Here is a 21,048-nt window from a genome sequence, read left to right on the forward strand (position 1 = left end):
TTTTTTGTGCACCAAAAAAACAAACAAACAAACAAACAAACAAACAAAAAACCCGACTAATATAGTGATGGCCGATTTCAAAACACTGCTTCAGGAAGCTTCGGAGCGTTAATCTTTTTTGTGGAATCAGCGGTTCGGAGCGCCAAAGTCACGTGATTTCAGCCGTTGGCAGTTTGACACGCGATCTGAATCACGATTCGACACGCTGATTCATTGTGCTCTGATGCTTCCTGAAGCAGTGTTTTGAAATCGGCCATCACTATATAAGTTGTTATTTTGTTTTTTTGGCGCACCAAAAATATTCTTCTCGCTTTATAATATTAATATTGAACCACTGTACTCACATGAACCGATTTAAATATGTTTTTAGTACCTTTATGGATCTTGAGAAAGAAAATGTCATTGCTGGCTATGCAGGCCTCATTGAGCCATCGGATTTCAACAAAAATATCTTATGTGTTCTGAAGATGACCGAAGGTCTTACGGGTGTGGAACGACATAAGGGTGAGTAATAAATGACATTATTTTCATTTTTGGTTGAACTAACCCTTTAAAACCTTACAATAAATTGAAATCATTTTAAAGTGAGAAAAATTTAGTTTGGAGTCAGACCATTTCAATTTATGAATGTGAAACTTTCCAATTGTTATGCTTTTATTTATTCTGGTCCTTTTGGTTTGATGTCAGACATTCTTCAAAACCTCAATGACAGATGTGTTGATGTAAATGACCACTGGGTGGCAGCAGAGGACAGTCAAACTTTTGAGTGATAAGGATTGACTGTTTTCTGTCCTTCCCTTATAAACTTTATTACTATTAGTGTTGAGAATGTCTAAAAACCTTACTCTAAAGTTCGTAAAGGCTGTCCTCGTTTATTATAAACAGGAAACCAAAAAGGCATATCTATATACAAAACGTTTTTAGTATACAATAAAGATGCATTTTTAAACATCTGAGAGAGCTAGTCTAAATCTATCTATCTATCTATCTATCTATCTATCTATCTATCTATCTATCTATCTATCTATCTATCTATCTATCTATCTATCTATCTATCTATCTATCTATCTATCCACTTGAACTGCAAATCCCAGATGGCGACACGGGGGCGTGTCGTCACGTGACCCGAGCAAGGTGTTTTCTCGCTGACATGAGCGCTTGACATGAGCGCGCGGAGAGCAGAGGGCTCTCAGAGGTCAGAGCTCAGAGTGCAGGCGGACCGCAGAGAGACACGCTCGCTCAGTTCATCTACAGGAGGATGGAGGTGGAGAACCGACCCAACGGATTTGACTTCTCCAAACGGGACAAATTACTGAGCAGCAGCGGTGAGTTTCTGATGCCCGTGCACAGTTATTCAGTCTCAGAAGACATTTAAGGTGTTCTGAATCTTATATTTAATGTATGAGGTCAAAATTCAGGCAAAGTATATAGGCTTTTGACTCTCTAATTAACTTTCCCAGGTTTACCATAAATAACTTAGTGTATTTTACTGCATTCAGTTTCAGCAATGTTAATGCAATCTGTAGTTTTACCCCTTGTAGCCTATGGAGTAAAATGTGTGTGTAATGTGATGAATGGACGTATAGAGCTGGAGTTTGGGGACAGTGAGGTCTTTTAAAGCGCTGCTGAGGAATGTTTTTTATATGCACGTCCGCGAGGAATCGTAAAAGATGAACTTTTGAACTTGAGCGAATCACCCTCGAGCGCCACAAAAACACGTCAATGACAACAAACAACCAGCTGTAACATTTTTAATCAGTGGTGTTTCTGAAAACAGTGTAGGCAGAATAACAGATTATAAATATATTATATATATATATATATATATATATATATATATATATATACATATATACACATGGAAACATTGTGAAAGTAGAATATGCTGTATTTACTAGCTACTAAAGCCCACATGGTCATTTTGGTAATTGGTGGTCCTAATATCATTGAAAAGATATTGCAGTTTACAGTCCAAGGATGCCACTGCATTTTCAGGATTGAGGGCACCAAATATAACCATTTAATAATAAACAGTCAGTCTATTACTGATATTTTTATTCAAGGGTTTGTGTTCCCTTGTAATTAAGGTCCTGGTTATATGTTAAAAAAAAGTGAAGTTAGTGCAGAAAGTGGATTTTTTTTTTTTTTTTTCCTGCTATGTAATTAATCTCGAGTGTCTGTCCTGACCCTCTGAATAGAGCTGTATCAGATTTACTGGTAATAAGAGAATGATTTAACATTTACTGTCTGAACGGAATGAATGATTGATGTTGGCATAAGTTCAGTTAAAATTATTTATGAATAATGTGTCACTACATTTGTGGGGTAAGTGTTAAGAAAGTTTTTTTTTTTTTTGCACCATGAGCTATTTGAGTTGAGTCTGTTTTGAGTCAGTCAGCTTGATTCAGTCATATTAAATAATATTTTACGACTTTTTAAAAATGAGTTAATTTAGATGTTACCATATGAAACCCAATTAAATTCGTTCAGCTGATGAAGAATGGCTTTATATTGGATTTTTTATTTTTAAATATTTCGTCAAACTGAAATACTACAATGTTTTGTCTTTGATAATTTGTTTCTTTATGTGAGCATTTGTTCCCCTAAGCAAGAGAATTTGGAATCAAAAACTGACTTTTAAGCCATTCTTTATCACTAATATTGTAATGAAGTGTAATATTTAGCTTCTTTTTAGAAATTCCAAATCTTTCAAGTAATGAAAGGGATAATAATAAGGTTAATTTTCTGTAGTTGCGTCCCAAATGATGCACTATACAGTATGTACTTATGCACTATGTATTCATTCATATAGTATATGAATTGTATATGATTATTTTGTCATTCAACATCGAAGTCTGATAGTCCCTCCCAACTACATCATTAAAGCTACGACAGTTGAGCGTCCAACATTCCACACTTCTTTTTTTTTCTATGTGCAATTTTCAGTGTGAACACACTACTCACACTATTAATACTACAAAATGTCATAGAATAGTGCACAAGTACACAAATTGGTGTAATTTGCATACTATTATCCATGCATAGTTTAAATATTTGTACTTGTACATGTGTAAGTGTCCGCAAATGTGTGTTTTTTGAAGAGAGAAAACCCTTCAGTCCAATTTTGTTAATTTTTCAAGAAGGAAACGCATATACACTCTAAGATGACCAGCTTGTTTTTAGCAAACACAAAGGTTGCCAGGACTTCCCAGATTTTACAGCTGCATTTCCAGCATCTGTTTGGCACAGATATGCGTAGTTGCGCACACACCGCAACTGTGAACAACACAAACGCATACAAACTTAAACACGATGCCGTTTCAATTCTTAGCAAACTGAAACTCCTCAATTCAATACTTACATTAAGTCTAGATGATCAGCATTGCTATAGCAACACTGGATTGGTCACTGCACATACCAGAGTACAACTGTATAGTCAACAGCCTTGACCTTTCACTTCTGAGTGACCTTTCTCCTCTCACTGACCTTACAGAGCGGAAAAAGAGATAGAGAAGCCAACATGGATGTGTATTATATGCAACATTTTTCACTACAGAGTTAGGAATAATTCATTTTAGTGATTTCTATAAATCAAGCTTTTATAAAGCAAAAAATGGCACAATTAGGTGAAGGAGATTTTGTGTGAATGTGGTTCAGGTATTTATTCACTACGTTTGGGGACAAAATGTCCCGCACAAGGATAGTAATACCAGTCATATTTTTGGTCCCCATGAGGAAAACTGCTTATAAATCATAGTAAATTAAGTTTTTATTGAAGGTTTGGGGTTAGGGAACAGAATATACAGTTTGTACAGTTTAAAAATCATTATGTCTGTGGAAAGTCCCCATAAAACATGGAAATGTGTGTGTGTGTGTGTACTTGTTTTGACTATACTTGTGAAGAGTAAATATCCTCGCTTATATTGTGAAATACTTTCACAACCCACTACTAGTGAGGATATTTTGACTGGTCCTCACTAGTTTAAAAAGCTTATAAATCAGCCATAAGATGTTTTTATTTAAATGTAGTGTTTTGCACGTTTCTGTAATGGTAGGTTTAGGAGCAGGGGTTGGGTTATGTGATAGAAAATATAATTGACCTGATATAAAATCAGTGGAAGTCTATGCAGTGTCCTCACTAAGATATTTGATTTGAGATTTAGTCTTTAAGGTTGGTAGCCCTGCCCCCACAAATAAACAAACACACAAACACACATCATAAACACATAGAAGATAAACTTCCTGTCCACCCACCCACACAGGGATCATAAAACCCCCCTAGCACTAGTCATTCCATGACCTCTTGTTTTGACCTCCTTGTTGCCATAGAAACTTTGACAGACAAGTCGAACAGGTAGATTCATTCAGCCCCATGAGAGCTTTTTTTAAAGTTAATTTTACAATATTATGTGCGTTTTTAATTGCATTTATTGCATTTTAATGGTGTTGTATCTGTTTTCTATACATTTCAGGTAGATTTTTTTTTTTATATAGATAACGTAACATCTTAAAAAGATCCTTCTCATCTAGTTGGAATTGTATCTTATTTTGAAACTCTTTTAAAACACCAGTAATAAGCAATTAAATGCAGAAATTAAAATGATTATAAATAGATTTTTACATGTTGTGAAGAAAATGTGAGTAGTTGCGCCTGTACAAATGTCACTATCATGATGTTCTTCACTCTTAAAAATAAAGATTCCAAAAGAGGATTTTTGCAGAGATGCCATAGAAGAACCATTTTGGGTTCTTAAAGAACCTTTTCTTAAAAGAACCATGTTTTTTTTTTTTTTTTAAAGAACATTTTAAAATCTAATGAACCTTTTTCCACTATAAAGAACCTTTTGTTCATTAGAAAGTTTCCATGGATGTTAAAGGTTCTTCATGGAACCATCGATGTGTGAGTAGTTTCTGGGCCAAGTCAAAAGAGCCCAGAACTTATTCTTTAGGGGCTTTCGCACCAGAGGAACCTTTTCATAGTTCCTGTAAGTATATAACTAGTGCCTAAAACTAACTTTTTTGCCACACCTGCCAATGGCTGGTGATTTAAGAAAATTTACCAGCCATTAATATTTTTTTTACCAGCCATGAAACAAAGATTAATCCTTATTAAAGTTACAAAAGTTATTCAGTCAAGAGAAATTTATGTTTTATTGTTTGATTAACATTGAAAATACAGACAGCAGAATGTTAGGCTGCTTTAAGAGCTAATGCATGGATCCAATATAATATTACACATGTGTTTTCTTTCTCAACTCTTTATGTTCAGTTAAGACATAATTGACTATGTTTACAAGGATACTGGCATTTTGACATAATTTTGTTTGATTATGTCTGTTCATGCGCAAGTGAAAGATAGCATAATTCAGCATTCACACGCTATCTGGGCGCAGGCGTCGGATGTTTGCACACAGAAAACTTCCCGCACAGCGTGCGAGTAAAGAATTGAGTTCCCTTTCACGTTTCTTGAGCTTGAATATTTAAATTGGATAGAATTAAACTTTCGTGACGATGCAGCACTGGCCTGTCAATTGTCCTGAGCGTCATTCACGTTTGTTTATGTTCATGTTCTCACAATTTTGCATTGTTAGAATTTATTAAAATATTACCGGCCAACTGGCAATTGACTGTTTCATATAGTAGCCAACACCAGTGCTTCCCACACATAGACTTTACTTGGGCGGGCCGCCCACGTATAATAACGGCCGCCCAAGTATATCTGGAGACACATTTTTGCTTTTATTATATTTATCCTCTTATACTTTTATATCCGCGCAAGATAATGAAACCATCCGCGATCGATTAACTAGTCGTTTCGTACCTGCTCGTTATGTGTGCGTCAGAACTGTTTACTCCCGCTAACATTCCCACGGGCGCTGCATTTTGCAAAGTCACAAGGCGGTGCTGTTGCGCGTTCTACAGGCTCGCGCAACAGCGCTTCAGACTGCTTCAAAGTGATTCTCAATCAATGAAAAGCGCAGATTTATGCCAAGCGATTGCTAATGAACTCAAGTTGATGAATTATTACAAAGTCTACTTTATGGCCTTTACATAAAATGTTTTAGACGGTTGTAAGAATCTGAAGGATCAGCCTGCAATAGTACAGACATTTCAAAATAAGAGTCCCGGTGTATTTCGGGCTTGTTTGTAATTAAAAGTCACACGCTAAGTTTTTTCTTTTTTTTTGGGCATTATTGGTATTTTGGTTACACAATAAATTGTATTTATTTTGATTTCCATTTAATTCATAGTAAATTATTGTAGTCTCCCCCACAGGAAGAAAAGACTGAGAACATTATTTGACATATATTATTCAATTTATAAATTTTACTAGTAAAATCTGTGTCCCATTCACTGAGAGAGACACTATATGACAGCAAGGAGAATGTAGGAAAAGGTGAACCATTTAATTGCTGTATAATTTTGCATAATTTACAATGCATAATAATGCATAATATTAGTATGTAATTAAATGTAATATGCTATGTAATTAAAATTAATTTCAATAAATAAAAATACTGTTAAAAATCACACATTATTTGTTTGTCACATGTAGTAGACCATTTTTGTGCCGTGGGTAATAGGAGGATTTTTCGCCCGGCTACCACCGCAAGTATATTTCAAACCTGTGGGAAGCACTGAACACCGTTTTTTACTCGCATTTGGTGCTTGAATATAACTATTGGCGGAAGTGCATGCTTTTTGGCTTTTTGGAACTGGGAATGAATTTAGTTCTAGGAATGCCTTTTGAGGGAACTAAATTAGCACCTTCAGAGTAGGGTCTAACCCAGATTAATAGAAACTACCAGTGTGCGTTGATTGGCCGAACACATGTGAATCACCGGCCCCCCGCATTTTTAAAAAGCCTATATATTTACTCCACGAACATGGAAAATGGTGACAGATGGACCAACGCCAAAGTCCAGGCACTTCTTAAAGGATGACATCGTGTCAGTTTCACTTTTTTCGTAATTTGAATACGGAAGGCGTTGGATGTAGCATAAGAGTTTTGAAATGTGAGAGTTTCACACTTTCTTTGAAAGATGAATACGGAAGGCGGTCTGGTGGAAGCTAGATATTTTACTTTATAAATATGGATATTCTTTTTTACACATCTGCATCGCTTCGCTTCAGAAGGCCTTTTTTAACCCCCTGGGGCCATGTGGAGTATGTTTATAATGGATGGATGCACTTTTTTGAGCTTCATACTCGTTGGTCAGGATATTTATTAATATAACTCCGATTGTGTTCATCAGAAAGAAGAAAGTCATATACACCTAGGATGGCTTGAGGTAAAGTAAAGCTTGGGCTAATTTTCATTTTAAAGTAAACTAATCCTTTAACCTTTACACTAAGTAGGAAATCCAATGCAACTTATAATATTTTGGTATCTAGATATGTCTCGGGTCAGGATTTCAATGTTAAGGTTTTGTTGAAAATTCTAGGCCAACCCTTAAGCAATAGCAGTGAACAGCTGAATTTCTTTAATTACAGGAATTTAACAACGGAATAGTAAAATTATTATACTATTTTCCTCATTACAAAATATTTAGGCGTAAATTTAAAGGTGCCCTAGAATTAAATATTGAATTTATCTTGGCATAGTTGAATAACAAGAGTTCAGTACATGGAAAAGACATACACTGAGTTTCAAACTCCATTGTTTCCTCCTTCTTATATAAATCTCATTTGTTTAAAAGACCTCTGAAGAACAGGCGAATCTCAACATAACACCGACTGTTACGTAACAGTCGGGGTGTACACCCCCAATATTTGCATATGCCAGCCCATGATCGAGGCATTACACAAGGGCAGAACGTCTGGATGTGCACAGCTGAATCATCAGACTAGGTAAGCAAGCAAGGACAATAGCGAAAAATCCGGGGCGGAGGAGCGTGAGATTTAAAGGGGCCGCAACCTATGTATCGGTGCATAGTTAATGATGCCCCAAAATAGGCAGTTAAAAAAATGAATTAAAAAAAATCTATGGGGTATTTTGAGCTGAAACTTCACAGACACATTCAGGGGACACCTTAGACTTATATTACATCTTTTAAAAATAAGTTCTAGCGCACCTTTAAGATTTATGTTTTTGAATTGCATATACATTTTCCATCCATTTGAGTTACACTGTTTTAACATAAACAAACTTATAAACTTAATGTATAATGCATATTTTTAAGTTATACATAAATGAAACGGTGCAAAACAGATACGATTTCTGTTATAGCACAAGTAAACTGAATGTGTTTTGAATACACAGTAACCAAGTTTATATATTTATCATCAATAAATCCAATTTGTTTCAATCTCATACATTTGAACTAAATACTGCCTGTTTCCTGAATAAATGTAATTGTTTTTGTAATGAACAGATTTATGCTGCTTATAAACATTTTGAATAAATGCATTTTGAAAATATGATTGTTTAAATAAAATAGATGTAAAGATCTAATAATAAACCAAGATTTTCTGAGTGCAGAAATACTCTTTTCATATGTATGATTGTCAAATCAAATTATGTTTATGTTAAAATGGTGTAATCCAAATGGGTGGAAGTTTTTATATGCAATTCAAATACAAATCTTAAATTCAGGCCTAAATATTTTTGAGTGTTGATTACCACACATAGCCATGCGCACACACACATTGTGATGAGCAGAGGCACAGGGGGTTGGCTGGGATCTCATGTCCTTGGATCTGAATGATGAAGCCCTGGAAAATGGAAGATAAATGGATATTCAGGTTACATTTCACTACTACATCTGTACACCTCCCCTCCTGATCCCTCTTTCTTTCCATCAGCCAAGTGGAACAGAAGACATCTGGGCAGCCTCATCCTTTTCTTCTGAAGGCTGGGGGTGGGGTGTTGGTATGTGTGTGCGTGTGTTTGTGTGCATATGTCTCTATACCTGTATATTGCTGCCTGTCTGTGACTGTGTGTGTGTGTGTGTGTGTGGTCCTTGTAAACCCTACGTTATGGAGACAAAATGTCCCCACAAAGATGGCAATATCTGTAATCCTTGCCCTTATGGGCAATTATTTAGTCCCCATGAGGAAAACAGCTTATACATCATATTAAGTCATGTTTTTTTTTTGGAAATTTAAAAGTACAGAAAGTTTTCTGTGATGGGGAGGGTTAGGGGACAGAATATACACTTTGTACAGTATAAAAATCATGTCTATGGAAAGTTCCCATAAAACATGGAAACCCATTGTGCGTGTGTGTGTGTGTGTGTGTGTGCGCGCGCATTTGTCCTACATGCATACAGATGGTACAGTGCAGTTCTTAACTTACAGTCTTTTCAGTTGGTTCTCCTGAACTTTAATTTCTGATGTAAATTGGTAGTGATTTATCAGCCTGGTCAATTGAGCCAGTATGTTTTTTGAGACCATCTGCATCAGCTTAGTTAAAGCCATATAAATTACATATAAAATATGAACATGAACATGAACAAAACATATAAAAACCTTTATTGATATTAATATCAGTATATCTATATATTACTAATAAAAAAGTGTCCTTTGCTATCATTAAATTGACAATTAAATTGTAAATAAGACATTTCTTGATATTAATATTCATATATTTATTAGCAATTATAAAAATATTTCCATTTGCTATCATAGAATTGTCGTTTAAATTGTATGTACAATACATGTTTATTGATAATATAGATATTTTTATTTGTTATAAAACATTTACTATAATTAAATTGTCATTTAAATTGTGAATAAATGTTAATTCATATTAATATTACTATATTATCATTCATAAAAACATTTTCATTTGCTATCATGAAATTTTCTTTTATATTTTATATAAAATACACATTTATTGATATTAATTTCAGTATCTATTATTTATTAAAATATTTTCAGTCGCTATCATTTGTTATAAATGTATATTATCGATATTAATATCAGTATATTTATTGTTTATAAAAAATCTTTATTTTCCATCATTAAAATCATGTCAATAAAATGTCATTTTCTCAAAATGTATTTAGTGACACAAAATGTATTTGCAAATTTTAAAGTTACACAAAAATATATGAATTTAATTGCATTAAATTTAAATGATCGAGCCAAGCACCAAATATTTTTATTTCTTATATTATATTTTGATTTATTATTTTAAATAAAAACATTTCACAAAAAGCTTTTAATAATAAAACAATAGATATACTGATATTAATATTATAATGTATCATTTCTGGTTGTCAAACTTTAGTGGAACATGCAAATGCGACTTGTTTAGATTTTTTTCCTCTCAGATGCAATGACATTCAGACATTTTTAATTATGGCTGAAGTATCCAAGTGCTTTTTGGAGCCACTTCATGTGTATAAATAACTGAAAAAACATTTTGGTGAACCAGTATTAGTGGCACTATGAACAGAACCAACCCTGAATACCTTAACCTGTTTAACATGGCCTAGTATCTAAATACTGTAGCTTATTGACCCGATGGAGTGAGAAAATGTGTGTGGCACAGAAGGCAGACGCTGCCTTATTTGCTACTGTAGCTCAATACCAACGGCCTACAGCCATCATAGATATTAGATTATCTTCAAGGAGCCTGTGGTTGGTGGAGTGCGTGTGTGTTCTGGTCCACCATATGCCGTGGATTGCTGGAGTGTGTGTGAGATGCCCTGCGTGTGGCAGATCAAAAATCTGCAGCTGCCAGCGAGCCGAAGATATCACACTCATACACACACACACGTGGCGGTTTCTGTAGAGGCCGCAGAGGTCGTGCCCTGAGGGACAGAAGTGAGAGGACTGGGCAGATGGGTGTGTGTGTGTGAGAGAGAGAGAGAGAAAGATAGATAGAGAAAGTGTTGTTTTAGGAATGAGAAGAGGCTTTGTTTTAAAGCTGTCTTGATGTTCTGTGTGGTAAGATGAGCTACTGTGCAATGTTTAAGTGTGTCCATCATAAGAACATTTTAACATTCATTACAGCATGAAAAAGATGATGATAATGGATGAAATTCCTGTAAACACAATAGTTTAATGGAAATCTTGTCATTATTTAATCGTATCACTTAAAGTCAGTTTACCCTTTATGCCAGGTTCAGACTACACAATATTTTTTCTGTTACGATGCGATTTTGACTTCTAAATTCTTGTCATGGACAAGAAATGTCCTGACTAGTGTTGGGAAAAATTAATTTTAAGAGTAATGCATCACAATATTGCATTACTCCCTAAAAAAAGTAACTATTTGTGTTACTTAGTTACTTTTTCTGAAAAGTAATGTGTTACATTACTTTTGTGTACTTTTTCTCATCTGGGACAGGCTTGCTTGTTTGTTTTTAATAACAACAATAAAAGTTTGGCTAATTTAAAGGCCCTTTCACAACAAAAGTGAAATGAATAAGCTTCAGGCTGAAGGAAATGCATATTTACACCTGTACAGTAGAGGGCGCAGCTCAAACAAACCTTTCAGCTGTGCTGCTATTCTGGATTAAAGAAGAATAGGATACAGGAGAAGGAGGTCTTATTTCACTCTTATTTCTAAATCTAATCTAAAGTCATTTTTGCTTATTACTATGGCTGAATTGAATGTCAGCAGCAAAGACATTGGTTAATAAAAGGAGATTAAATACATACATACAAATATATTTGTGTAATTTAATATATTTAATTATTACAGGTTTGCATAAAATTCTGAGATTGCGTTTCACTGTTTTTATTCATTTTGAGGAATACTGAAAGTTTTTGTGCAAGTGAGATGAGTAATGCATGTTCACATTTAGTCTAGAACTACAATATCATCTTTACACAGTGTACACAACACCTCTGCACTTTATTTCTCTCAACATGGGGACTGTCAATCAATAAATGTGAAAGCAAAGTAACTTATTTGAAAAAGTAACTTGGATATTTTGTTGTAAATTGAAAAAGTAATGCATTACTAGTTACTTGAAAAAAGTAATCTGATTACGTAACTCAATGCGTTACCCCCAACACTGGTCCCGACCAGTCATCGCTTGTCGTCTTTAACGACATGCATGACATCATTGAGTAGGCGGAACTAGCGACTGGCTTCCGGAAACAAGAGCGTAAACAAACAGTAGCTAATGAAGTGGCGTGTTAGCTTAATGCTAATTCCAGTTCTCAACGGGTTGCTGAAGCACCTTCGCTAAAGTTCGTTTATCTGTTTTCACTCTGTCATGGTAGTCCTTCGAAGGAAACATAATAAAGGCAGAAGTATTGTTGACATATCTCCATAAACCTTTCCTCCGTTTGCATAATTCCTCCTAGCAGCACCAATAACATTGTCTCTCTTTCATTTCGCCATGTTTGAAAGCTGTATGTGGAAGAGCTTTTGTGCTCCTATTGGTCAACGTTACAGATGTGGCAGAACCCATTGCGGAGGATTGGAAAAAATTAAACATAGTCTTTTTTAAATTAAAAATCTAAAAATAAAATCTAATTCAAAATATTAATAAATACTGAAATGATACTAAACTAACATCGAATACAACAAATAAAATAAGAAACCACTAATTTATATAAAGCCGAGAGTTTTTTACACTTTTTACGCATACGCGTGGGTCAGCATACAGTGCGTGTGACGCGAATTTCGCCATCAGAAGTGTACGCGCGTATGCACGTTTAATTTTAAGTTATTATTTTATCCACACAGTGGCAACTGTGCCCTGTGGGCGCCGATTCATAAGGTAGTCAAAGAAAACCTGCATAAACAGAACAGACCGGAACGCATGCAAGCTACAGTGACAACGGAGGCCTACATAGACGAGAGATTGTGTGAAGTGGTTAGAAAGTACCCTCATTTGTACAACTCTAACATGAAAGAATACAAATATATTTACATGGGTTGTAACTCGTGGTGAGAAATTGCTCAAAACTGGGCATGCGTCGAACGTTCGTGTACGCGTACGAGTCAAGTGAAGTATACTTTGCAAGGCTGTGCGTTCGACTGTGTGTAAAAGAACGAAGTATACCCAGGGTTTATCAATCAAATTTAGTAATGACTGCCATTTAGCTCACTAACATATTCTATAAATACAATCTCTTTTTAAAGAAACTTTGTAATTCTGCTGTATAAATATCTTCCTAATGTCCTCTTTTCTCATATTTTCTCACTCTTTCCCTCATCTGCAGGTTTTTATGAAGAGAACTCCCTCCAGGATGACACAGGTAAGGAAACGCTGAATGATCTCCATGCTGCCACCTACTGGCTATATTGCATACTCATTTCTGTGCTTTATGTCTCAAACACTTTCATACGGAGCCCTGCATATGACATGGTAGGAAAAAAAATTACTAATTTGTTCTCTCGATTTACTAAATCGTGCGCACGATTTACTATTTCGTTCCATCGATTTATAAATCACGCGCAAGTTTTAGTAAATCGAGGGAATGAAATAGTAAATCATGCGCACAATTTAGTAAATCGAGGGAACGAATTAGTAAATTTTTTTTCTTGCATGTCATGTGCGGGGCTCCGTATTACGTTCCATCGATTTATAAATCATGTGTATAATTTATAAATCGAGGGAAAGAAATAGTAAAATAGTAAATAGTAGGGAACGAATTAGTAAATCGTGTGCACGATTTAGCCTACTTTTTTTTTCTTTTTTTTCCCCCTGCATGTCATGTCCGGGGCTCCGTACTTTCAGACAGAATAGTTCTCCAAAGCTGTGGTGAAAGTGCACGTTGTAGGGGTCAGAATTAGTTCAGGAGCTTCTGATCTTATGTTGCCAACAAGTCTTTCTGTTATACATGCTGTTGTAAAGCTGCACAAGTCAGGGTCGAACACTGTTAGAGAAAGCAGTTGATTTATGTGAGAAACCAATTAAGCTGTAAAGCATCAGAAGAACACACACACACACACACACACACTGGTGACATCACCTTCACTCCCTGTGGCTATGGAGTCAAAGTTAGGTCAGCAATCAGACACAATATGCAAACAAGCAGGAATTGTAAGACTCTGATTGGTTAAAAGCATTTTGGTGATTGGGATTTTTTTTTAAATTTTACAGGATTATAATATTTAATATTATATTGAATGTAATATTTTTAATGTTGTAATTTTACACAACAGTCAATTATACAATTTAGTGTCGTATTAACATTTTTGACCGCTGAATGCTGCAGTTAACCAATCAGAATCCAGTATTCTAGTCAAGTCAAAGCACTTTTATCTATATAGAACTTAATACTAGATTGATTCAAAGCAGCTTCACATTGATAATAAAAACATAACAGTGTTAATGTTGTAAAATTTTTCAATTATGAAACAGATTCAGCTGTAAAGAAGATTAAACACAAGATAATAGTGTCATTATTCAGCTCAGCGTTGTTTCCATTCAGAGCTGTTTAATAAAAACCAAAAGTGCAGCACTGCTTACCTTACGTTTTATACCATCCTGTGCTTATTCAGTGAAGGTTTGAGAGGTTTTTGATAATTTGACATCTGTTTGTCACTGTTTTGTCTGCAAAAGTCTGTCAGTACATATTTCGGTCTGAAGGTCATGAATGTAGTGTCTGAAATGTTGTTCCAGTGTTCCTTCTGCAGTTTGCACTCATTGGTCAGTGAGTCGCTCGCATGTTAAACCCAACGACATCAATGAATGTATATCGCAGCCGTAATAATGAGGAAATCGCCGGTCGGTTTGCTAGGAGAGAGTGTTGACGTGTGTAGTATGTGGTAATCTCAGGGCACAGCCAACGGTCGATGGTTTCTTATGCATCCAAACTCACCGACAGCGTTGAATGTTCCCAGAATGCACCAGGTGTGTATTTGCATGGCCATAACTCAATGTTAAATATTCTGAATCCTATCTAGATTTGCCATTTTGATTAAACAAGATTGTATTTGCTGAAAAAAAAAATGTCAGTAAAGGTCCATATCTTTCACCCCTGCAGTCAATAATTTTATCCCTTAAAACTCAACAAAATGACACATTTAAAAAAAAAAAAATCCTTTGAAAATAATTTAATGTCTTTAAATGGCTGGAATGTAACTCTACACCCTTGCTTCATTTAGTATACTTGGATCCATGATTATGCAAATTAGCTCCGCCTCCACTCAATCACACCAACTCGGACTTCCTGATCCACTCGCTCAACTGTAGTAAATGCTACACAATGACAATTGGAAATACTGGTTTAATTAAAGGGTTAGTTCACCCAAAAATGAAAACGATGTCATTAATGACTCACCCTCATGTCGTTCCAAACCCGTAAGACCTCCATTCATCTTCGGAACACAGTTTAAGATATTTTAGATTTAGTCCGAGAGCTTTCTGTCCCTCCATTGAAAATGTATGTACAGTATACTGTCCATGTCCAGAAAGGTAATAAAAACATCATCAAAGTAGTCCATGTGACATCAGTGGGTTAGTTATAATTTTTTGAAGCATCAAAAATACATTTTGGTCCAAAAATAACAAAAACTACAACTTTATTCAGCATTTTATTCTCTTCTGGAATCCTTTCCATTGAATTGATTCCATTGAATTGATTCCATTGAATCCTTTCATCTGTCGGCGTTGGTAATGCACTTTTACGTCGCCGTGGTTGTTTTTGGCATTTAGGACATGTGCGACATGCACACTTACGCACCATTTTAAAAAATCTAGCAATACCAAAATACAAACAATGTAGAATAGCTTGAATACAGCGTGCGTCTCCCTCAGACTGTAAACGAAGCTGCTTCTTCTTCTTCTTCTTCTTGTTTTACGGCGGTTGGCATCCAGCGTTTTGGTGCATTACCGCCCCCTTCTTGTTCAACGCCGACAGATGAAAGGATTCAATGGAATCAATTCAATGGAATCAATTCAATGGAAAGGATTCCGGAAGAGAATAAAATGCTGAATAAAGTTGTAGTTTTTGTTATTTTTGGACCAAAATGTATTTTCGATGCTTCAAAAAATTCTAACTAACCCACTGATGTCACATGGACTACTTTGATGATGTTTTTATTACCTTTCTGGACATGGACAGTCTACCGTACATACATTTTCAATGGAGGGACAGAAAGCTCTCGGACTAAATCTAAAATATCTTAAACTGTAATTTTCATTTTTGGGTGAACTAACCCTTTAATTCAGCCATTTATGTTTGAACCAGAAACTGATTCAGGAGAAGAGGAAGAGCGAATTATACAGGGTCGTCTAAAAGCCGATGTATCAGAATGGTAATGCGTTTTATGTATCGCTCTCTACAATGTTGTACACGTAACGGTAATTGATATGATACCCTTTGGCTTGACTACATTATCAAACAGCTAATAATGTGTTGCTAATGTTACACAAACCATGTTCCCGTTCGCCATCTCAGAGACAGACAGCTGCCTTCTAACCATCAGCATCCTTAGAAACACTTAGAAAGTCAGTGGAGAAAGTCATATAGTTCATCATAATATACATCATAGACAATTAACCTGCTATATTGCTATATTTACCCAATTTTTCCTGACCCCTCTTGAAGGTGTTTTTGTGCTCACTGTGGAAAAGAGAGTTTTTGAAACCATGTTTTTGAGACTCTCTTTGGTTTAATGCAGTTTTAAGGAAAAAATACTCTGCGTTGGTGTTGACTGATGAATTTGCACATGGTTTGTCTTAAAGCATATTAAAAACACCACACAGACGTATAAACAACATTAAAAACTTGATATTCACCACAGGTGGGGTCTTTAAATCATTTTAACCTTTTTAGCAACTATTATTAGTTCTCTGTTAATTTAATACGAAGAAGAGCATCAAACAGGCAGTGTTAGAACATAATGAGAGATTGTGTAATATATGCTGATTTTTTTTTTTAGTATATAATTATAATTATATTGTATGCTGAGAGAACACACATGTTATTATTTTGAGAGAAAGTGTGTGGTTGCAATCATCTGCTATTGTATAATGGTCTATGATAGTGGTATTCATTCATATTGAAAATGCAAAAGCATACAGAGGGTAAGCATTCTTTTTTTTGTTAGCTTTGCTGAGATTGAAAATAGTATGGTTTTATTTAATTTGCAAAAAATAAAAAGAATCTATCATGGTACATCGATATGATAATCATTCAGTAGCATGGTATGTATAAAAGTATAATGTGGTATTAGTATGTTATTTGATTATGTACCACGGTATTCTTTGAAACAACTTGGTACATGAAAGTAGTGTTAAATCAATACCATGGTATATATGAAAATACTGTGATATTGCAGTGTTTTTATATGTTCCATGATATTCTTTGAAGTAACCTTTTACCATGGTATAAGGATATGATAACAATTCAGTTCCATGGGATGTATAAAAGTACCATGGTATTACCACCTTTTTTTGATTATGTACCATAGTATTCATTGAAATACTGTGGAAACATGAATACAATTCAAAATGGTCAAACTTTGAAGTTTGAATATCATGGTACATGGATATGATAATCATTCAGTACCTATATAGAAAAGTGTCATATACGGTTTTCTTTTAATATAATAATTAGATTATAAATAGCATTGCAGTCATTTGCATATGCAAAATGGATCCAAGTAGAACTGGGTCAGTGTCACAATGCATAAAGCTGAAGCAGCTGAATCAGACAAAAGAGCAACTCGCCATACAGAGAGTGATTGAGAAAGCTACACATATATGAAAAGAAAAAGATTAAGACAATCTTACCTTGATATAGTTACCTTGACTCTCCTGTCATGTTGAGATTGAATGATAACTGTCGTGTTGAAGAGTTGAATGATAACTGGAGGAATGCCTGCTTTCATTTCTCATGCTCTCAAAAAGAAGCTACCATGGTAAACAAACATGCACATTCACTGCTGGATGAGTCACTACAGAGCTCATTGTGAGTTCGGCGTATTTCAGATGAACTATATATGACCCAAATGATATGCTGCTACGAATTTGGCCATGTGCATTGAGTGATGGATTCTGATTGGCTGGGATTCCTGATGCTCTAAATTGGAGCTCTCTGGTTGGCTGATTCTGAGTTCATTTGCGTAGACAGAGAAAGGCAAACTAAAGACAACAGAAAGAGAGAGATGTTGGGGGGCGGGAGACTCTTGGGAATAATTGATGAAAGATATAATGATCAAAGAGGATAGAGGAGATGTGGTAGATGGATACATTTCGCCATCGGGCAGTTTTCGTACGGTTAAAGCATGCGGTTTGTTACGCTTTGCCTTTAGCTGAGAGCAAAAACACACACCTGTCTAATACCTACAAAACATTCTCTGACATTTTGAATGTGTGTGTTTGTTTGTCAGGTTTTGTTTTCTATGTTGCATTGACATTTTTGCCCTAATCATTCTGAACACTCTCGGGGTGCATTTCCCTCAATCCTCTTTGCCTATGGTGACTTTCTTGCACAACTAGGTCAACACACTATGTAGGAACATATGTACTAAACAGACATATCTAAAACCCCATATAATAGGACTGGGGCTCACAGTCCAATGATCTAGATGCTGGATCTGGTCACACCAGGTTCTTCTGCAGGTTTAAATCCTTCCTACCTCTCAATCAGAGAGAGGACTGATAAGTAAAGTCCAAGTCTGAAATTTACATCAAATGTATTCTGTAGTGTAAGGGCTTGTTCACACAGAACACGTTTTTGCTAAACGCAAGACGCGGGCAGTGGAATGAGGAAAAAATGCAAAGTCTAGAGACGCATTTTTTAAAAGTTGAAGTTAGAACGCCATGTCATGCGCGAGACGCTGCAAAAGACGCAAGATGGTTTTGCAAAAGAAAAACAATGGAAAAGTAGCGCATTGGAAAGGAAAAATGCATTCTGTGTGAATGGCCCCTATATCTTTAGCATTCATTCTCTTGTGAAAGAGCAGTACACTTTAGCATACTTTTATAAAAGAGTACTTAGTTACGGAAACAATATGCTTTAAAAGAATATACTTAAGTGATAACTGAATATAATGTTTTTGCACACTTAATTGCATGTTATTTACAATTCATTAGCTTAAATGAAAATGTTCATGTTAAAATTCATATTAAATGCTGTTAGTTTTAACTTAATGCATTTTTAACCCACTTAAGGAAGGCTTAAGTACATCTTTATATGTAATTTTATAATTCTAATGTCTTTGAAATATGGTTACTGACAAGCATTTGTTACAGTTAAATACAATTTAATTTCTTTTCTTTTGATACTTTTGTCGTGTATTTAAATATTCTAATTACACATTTGTAATAATGAAGTTCCAATTTAGTACATTTAAAATGTATGAACTTTAAATGTAATATAAAATAACACACTGATTACAGTTAAAATTCAAGTACTTTGCATGTGCTTTAGTATGTTAGTCAACACATTAAAATAAGTGTATTTTTAAAGCATGACAGGGTTGTTAAAACATAATGCACTTTAAAGTAAAACTTTTTTTTGACATTATAACAGAGTGCCATTTTTAAAGGTGTACTTAAGTATGTTAGGAAACAGTCATGAACATGTCTACTCTCATTAAGTACACTTAAGTGGCCTTTTATTTCATTAATATTATATTATCACCAATTTAAAAAATAAACTTTTATGATTGGAAGTACACTACAAGTGCACATTCAAGTGGACTTCTTTTTTCTCAAGGGTAAAAATAATGTTGTTTTATGTATTAGGGCCAAGCAATAATAAAAAAAAATACAACCATCTCGAGATTAAAGTTGTTAAATTTCGAGAAAAAAATTGTTAAATTTCGAGAAAAAAGTCGAAATAAAATGTTGAGAAGAAACTCGTTAAATTACGAGAAAAAACTCGTCAAATTTCAAGAAAAAGGTCGAGATAAAATGTTGAGAATAAAGTCATCAAATTACGAGAAAAAACTCGTTAAATTACGAGAAAAAAATCGAGATAAAATGTTGAGAATAAAGTCATTAAATTACGAGAAAAAAGTCGTTAAATTACAAGAACAAATTCGTTAAATTACGAGAAAAAAGTCGAGATAAAATGTTGAGAATAAAGTAATCAAATTACGAGAAAAAACTCGTTAAATTTCAAGAAAAAAGTCGAGATAAAATGTTGAGAATAAAGTCATTAAATTACGAGAACAAACTCATTAAATTTCGAGAAAAAGGTCGAGATAAAATGTTGAGAATAAAGTCATCAAATTACGAGAAAAAACTTGTTAAATTTCGAGAAAAAGGTCGACATAAAATGTTGAGAATAAAGTCATCAAATTACGAGAAAAAACTCGTTAAATTACGAGAAAAAAGTAGAGATAAAATGTTGAGAATAAAGTCATTAAATTACGAGAACAAACTCATTAAATTTCGAGAAAAAAGTCGTTAAATTACGAGAACAAATTCGTTAATTTAATGACTATTCTCAACATTTTATCTCGACTTTTTTCTTGAAATTTAACGATTCTCGTAATTTAACGAGTTTATTCTCAACATTTTATCTCGACTTTTTTCTTGAAATTTAACGATTCTCGTAATTTAACGAGTTTATTCTCAACATTTTATCTCGACTTTTTTCTTGAAATTTAACGATTTTTTTTTCGTAATTTAATGAGTTTATTCTCAACATTTTATCTCGACTTTTTTCTCGAAATTTAACGAGTTTTTTCTCGAAATTTAGCAACTTTAATCTCAAGATGGTTTTATTTTTTTTATTATTGCTTGGCCCTAATCTTCTTCCGTATTGTTTTGTGTTGTTTTAGCTGTAAAAAGTGCATCATTGGTAGCACTAAAAGTTTAGCATGCAACAGTTAGCTTGTTGTTTAGCCAACCATTTGTCTGTTTTAGTCCTCCTCCTCATCATTTTCAGAACCTTCAATCTACATACTTATAGACTGTTTAAAATCATGATAACATAAAATAACAGCTGATCTCCTGGTCATTTTTTAGCTTTTACATTCATCTTTTACCAGTTTCAAGATTAGACATTATCTTTTTGATGAAGCCCATTTTATTTTAACAATTTACTCTAAAGCCATTACTTTTTCAGCGGTTTGGTGTACGTGTGAGTGATATAAATGAGCTAAAGTGCTAGAAAGAGATAGCAAGACACAGAAGGCTTTTGATTTCCATTGCTTCTGAATGTAGAAGGCAG

At 34.6% G+C, this 21,048-nt stretch overlaps 1 protein-coding gene across 1 annotated transcript in view; it reads left to right on the forward strand.

Moving 5' to 3' along the window:
• The first annotated feature begins 1,115 nt into the window (after positions 1 to 1,115).
• nr6a1b (nuclear receptor subfamily 6, group A, member 1b) overlaps positions 1,116 to 21,048 on the forward strand; it is a 39,430-nt gene continuing 19,497 nt past the window's right edge. The window contains exons 1-2 of the mRNA XM_048166567.1: positions 1,116 to 1,325; positions 13,132 to 13,167. Of these exons, the coding sequence (XP_048022524.1) occupies positions 1,259 to 1,325; positions 13,132 to 13,167 (103 nt within the window). The 5' untranslated portion in view covers positions 1,116 to 1,258. The remainder of the gene's footprint in view (positions 1,326 to 13,131; positions 13,168 to 21,048) is intronic.

The sequence above is a fragment of the Megalobrama amblycephala genome, linkage group LG18, assembly GCF_018812025.1.
Source record: "Megalobrama amblycephala isolate DHTTF-2021 linkage group LG18, ASM1881202v1, whole genome shotgun sequence".
In the NCBI taxonomy this organism is placed as follows: domain Eukaryota; kingdom Metazoa; phylum Chordata; class Actinopteri; order Cypriniformes; family Xenocyprididae; genus Megalobrama; species Megalobrama amblycephala.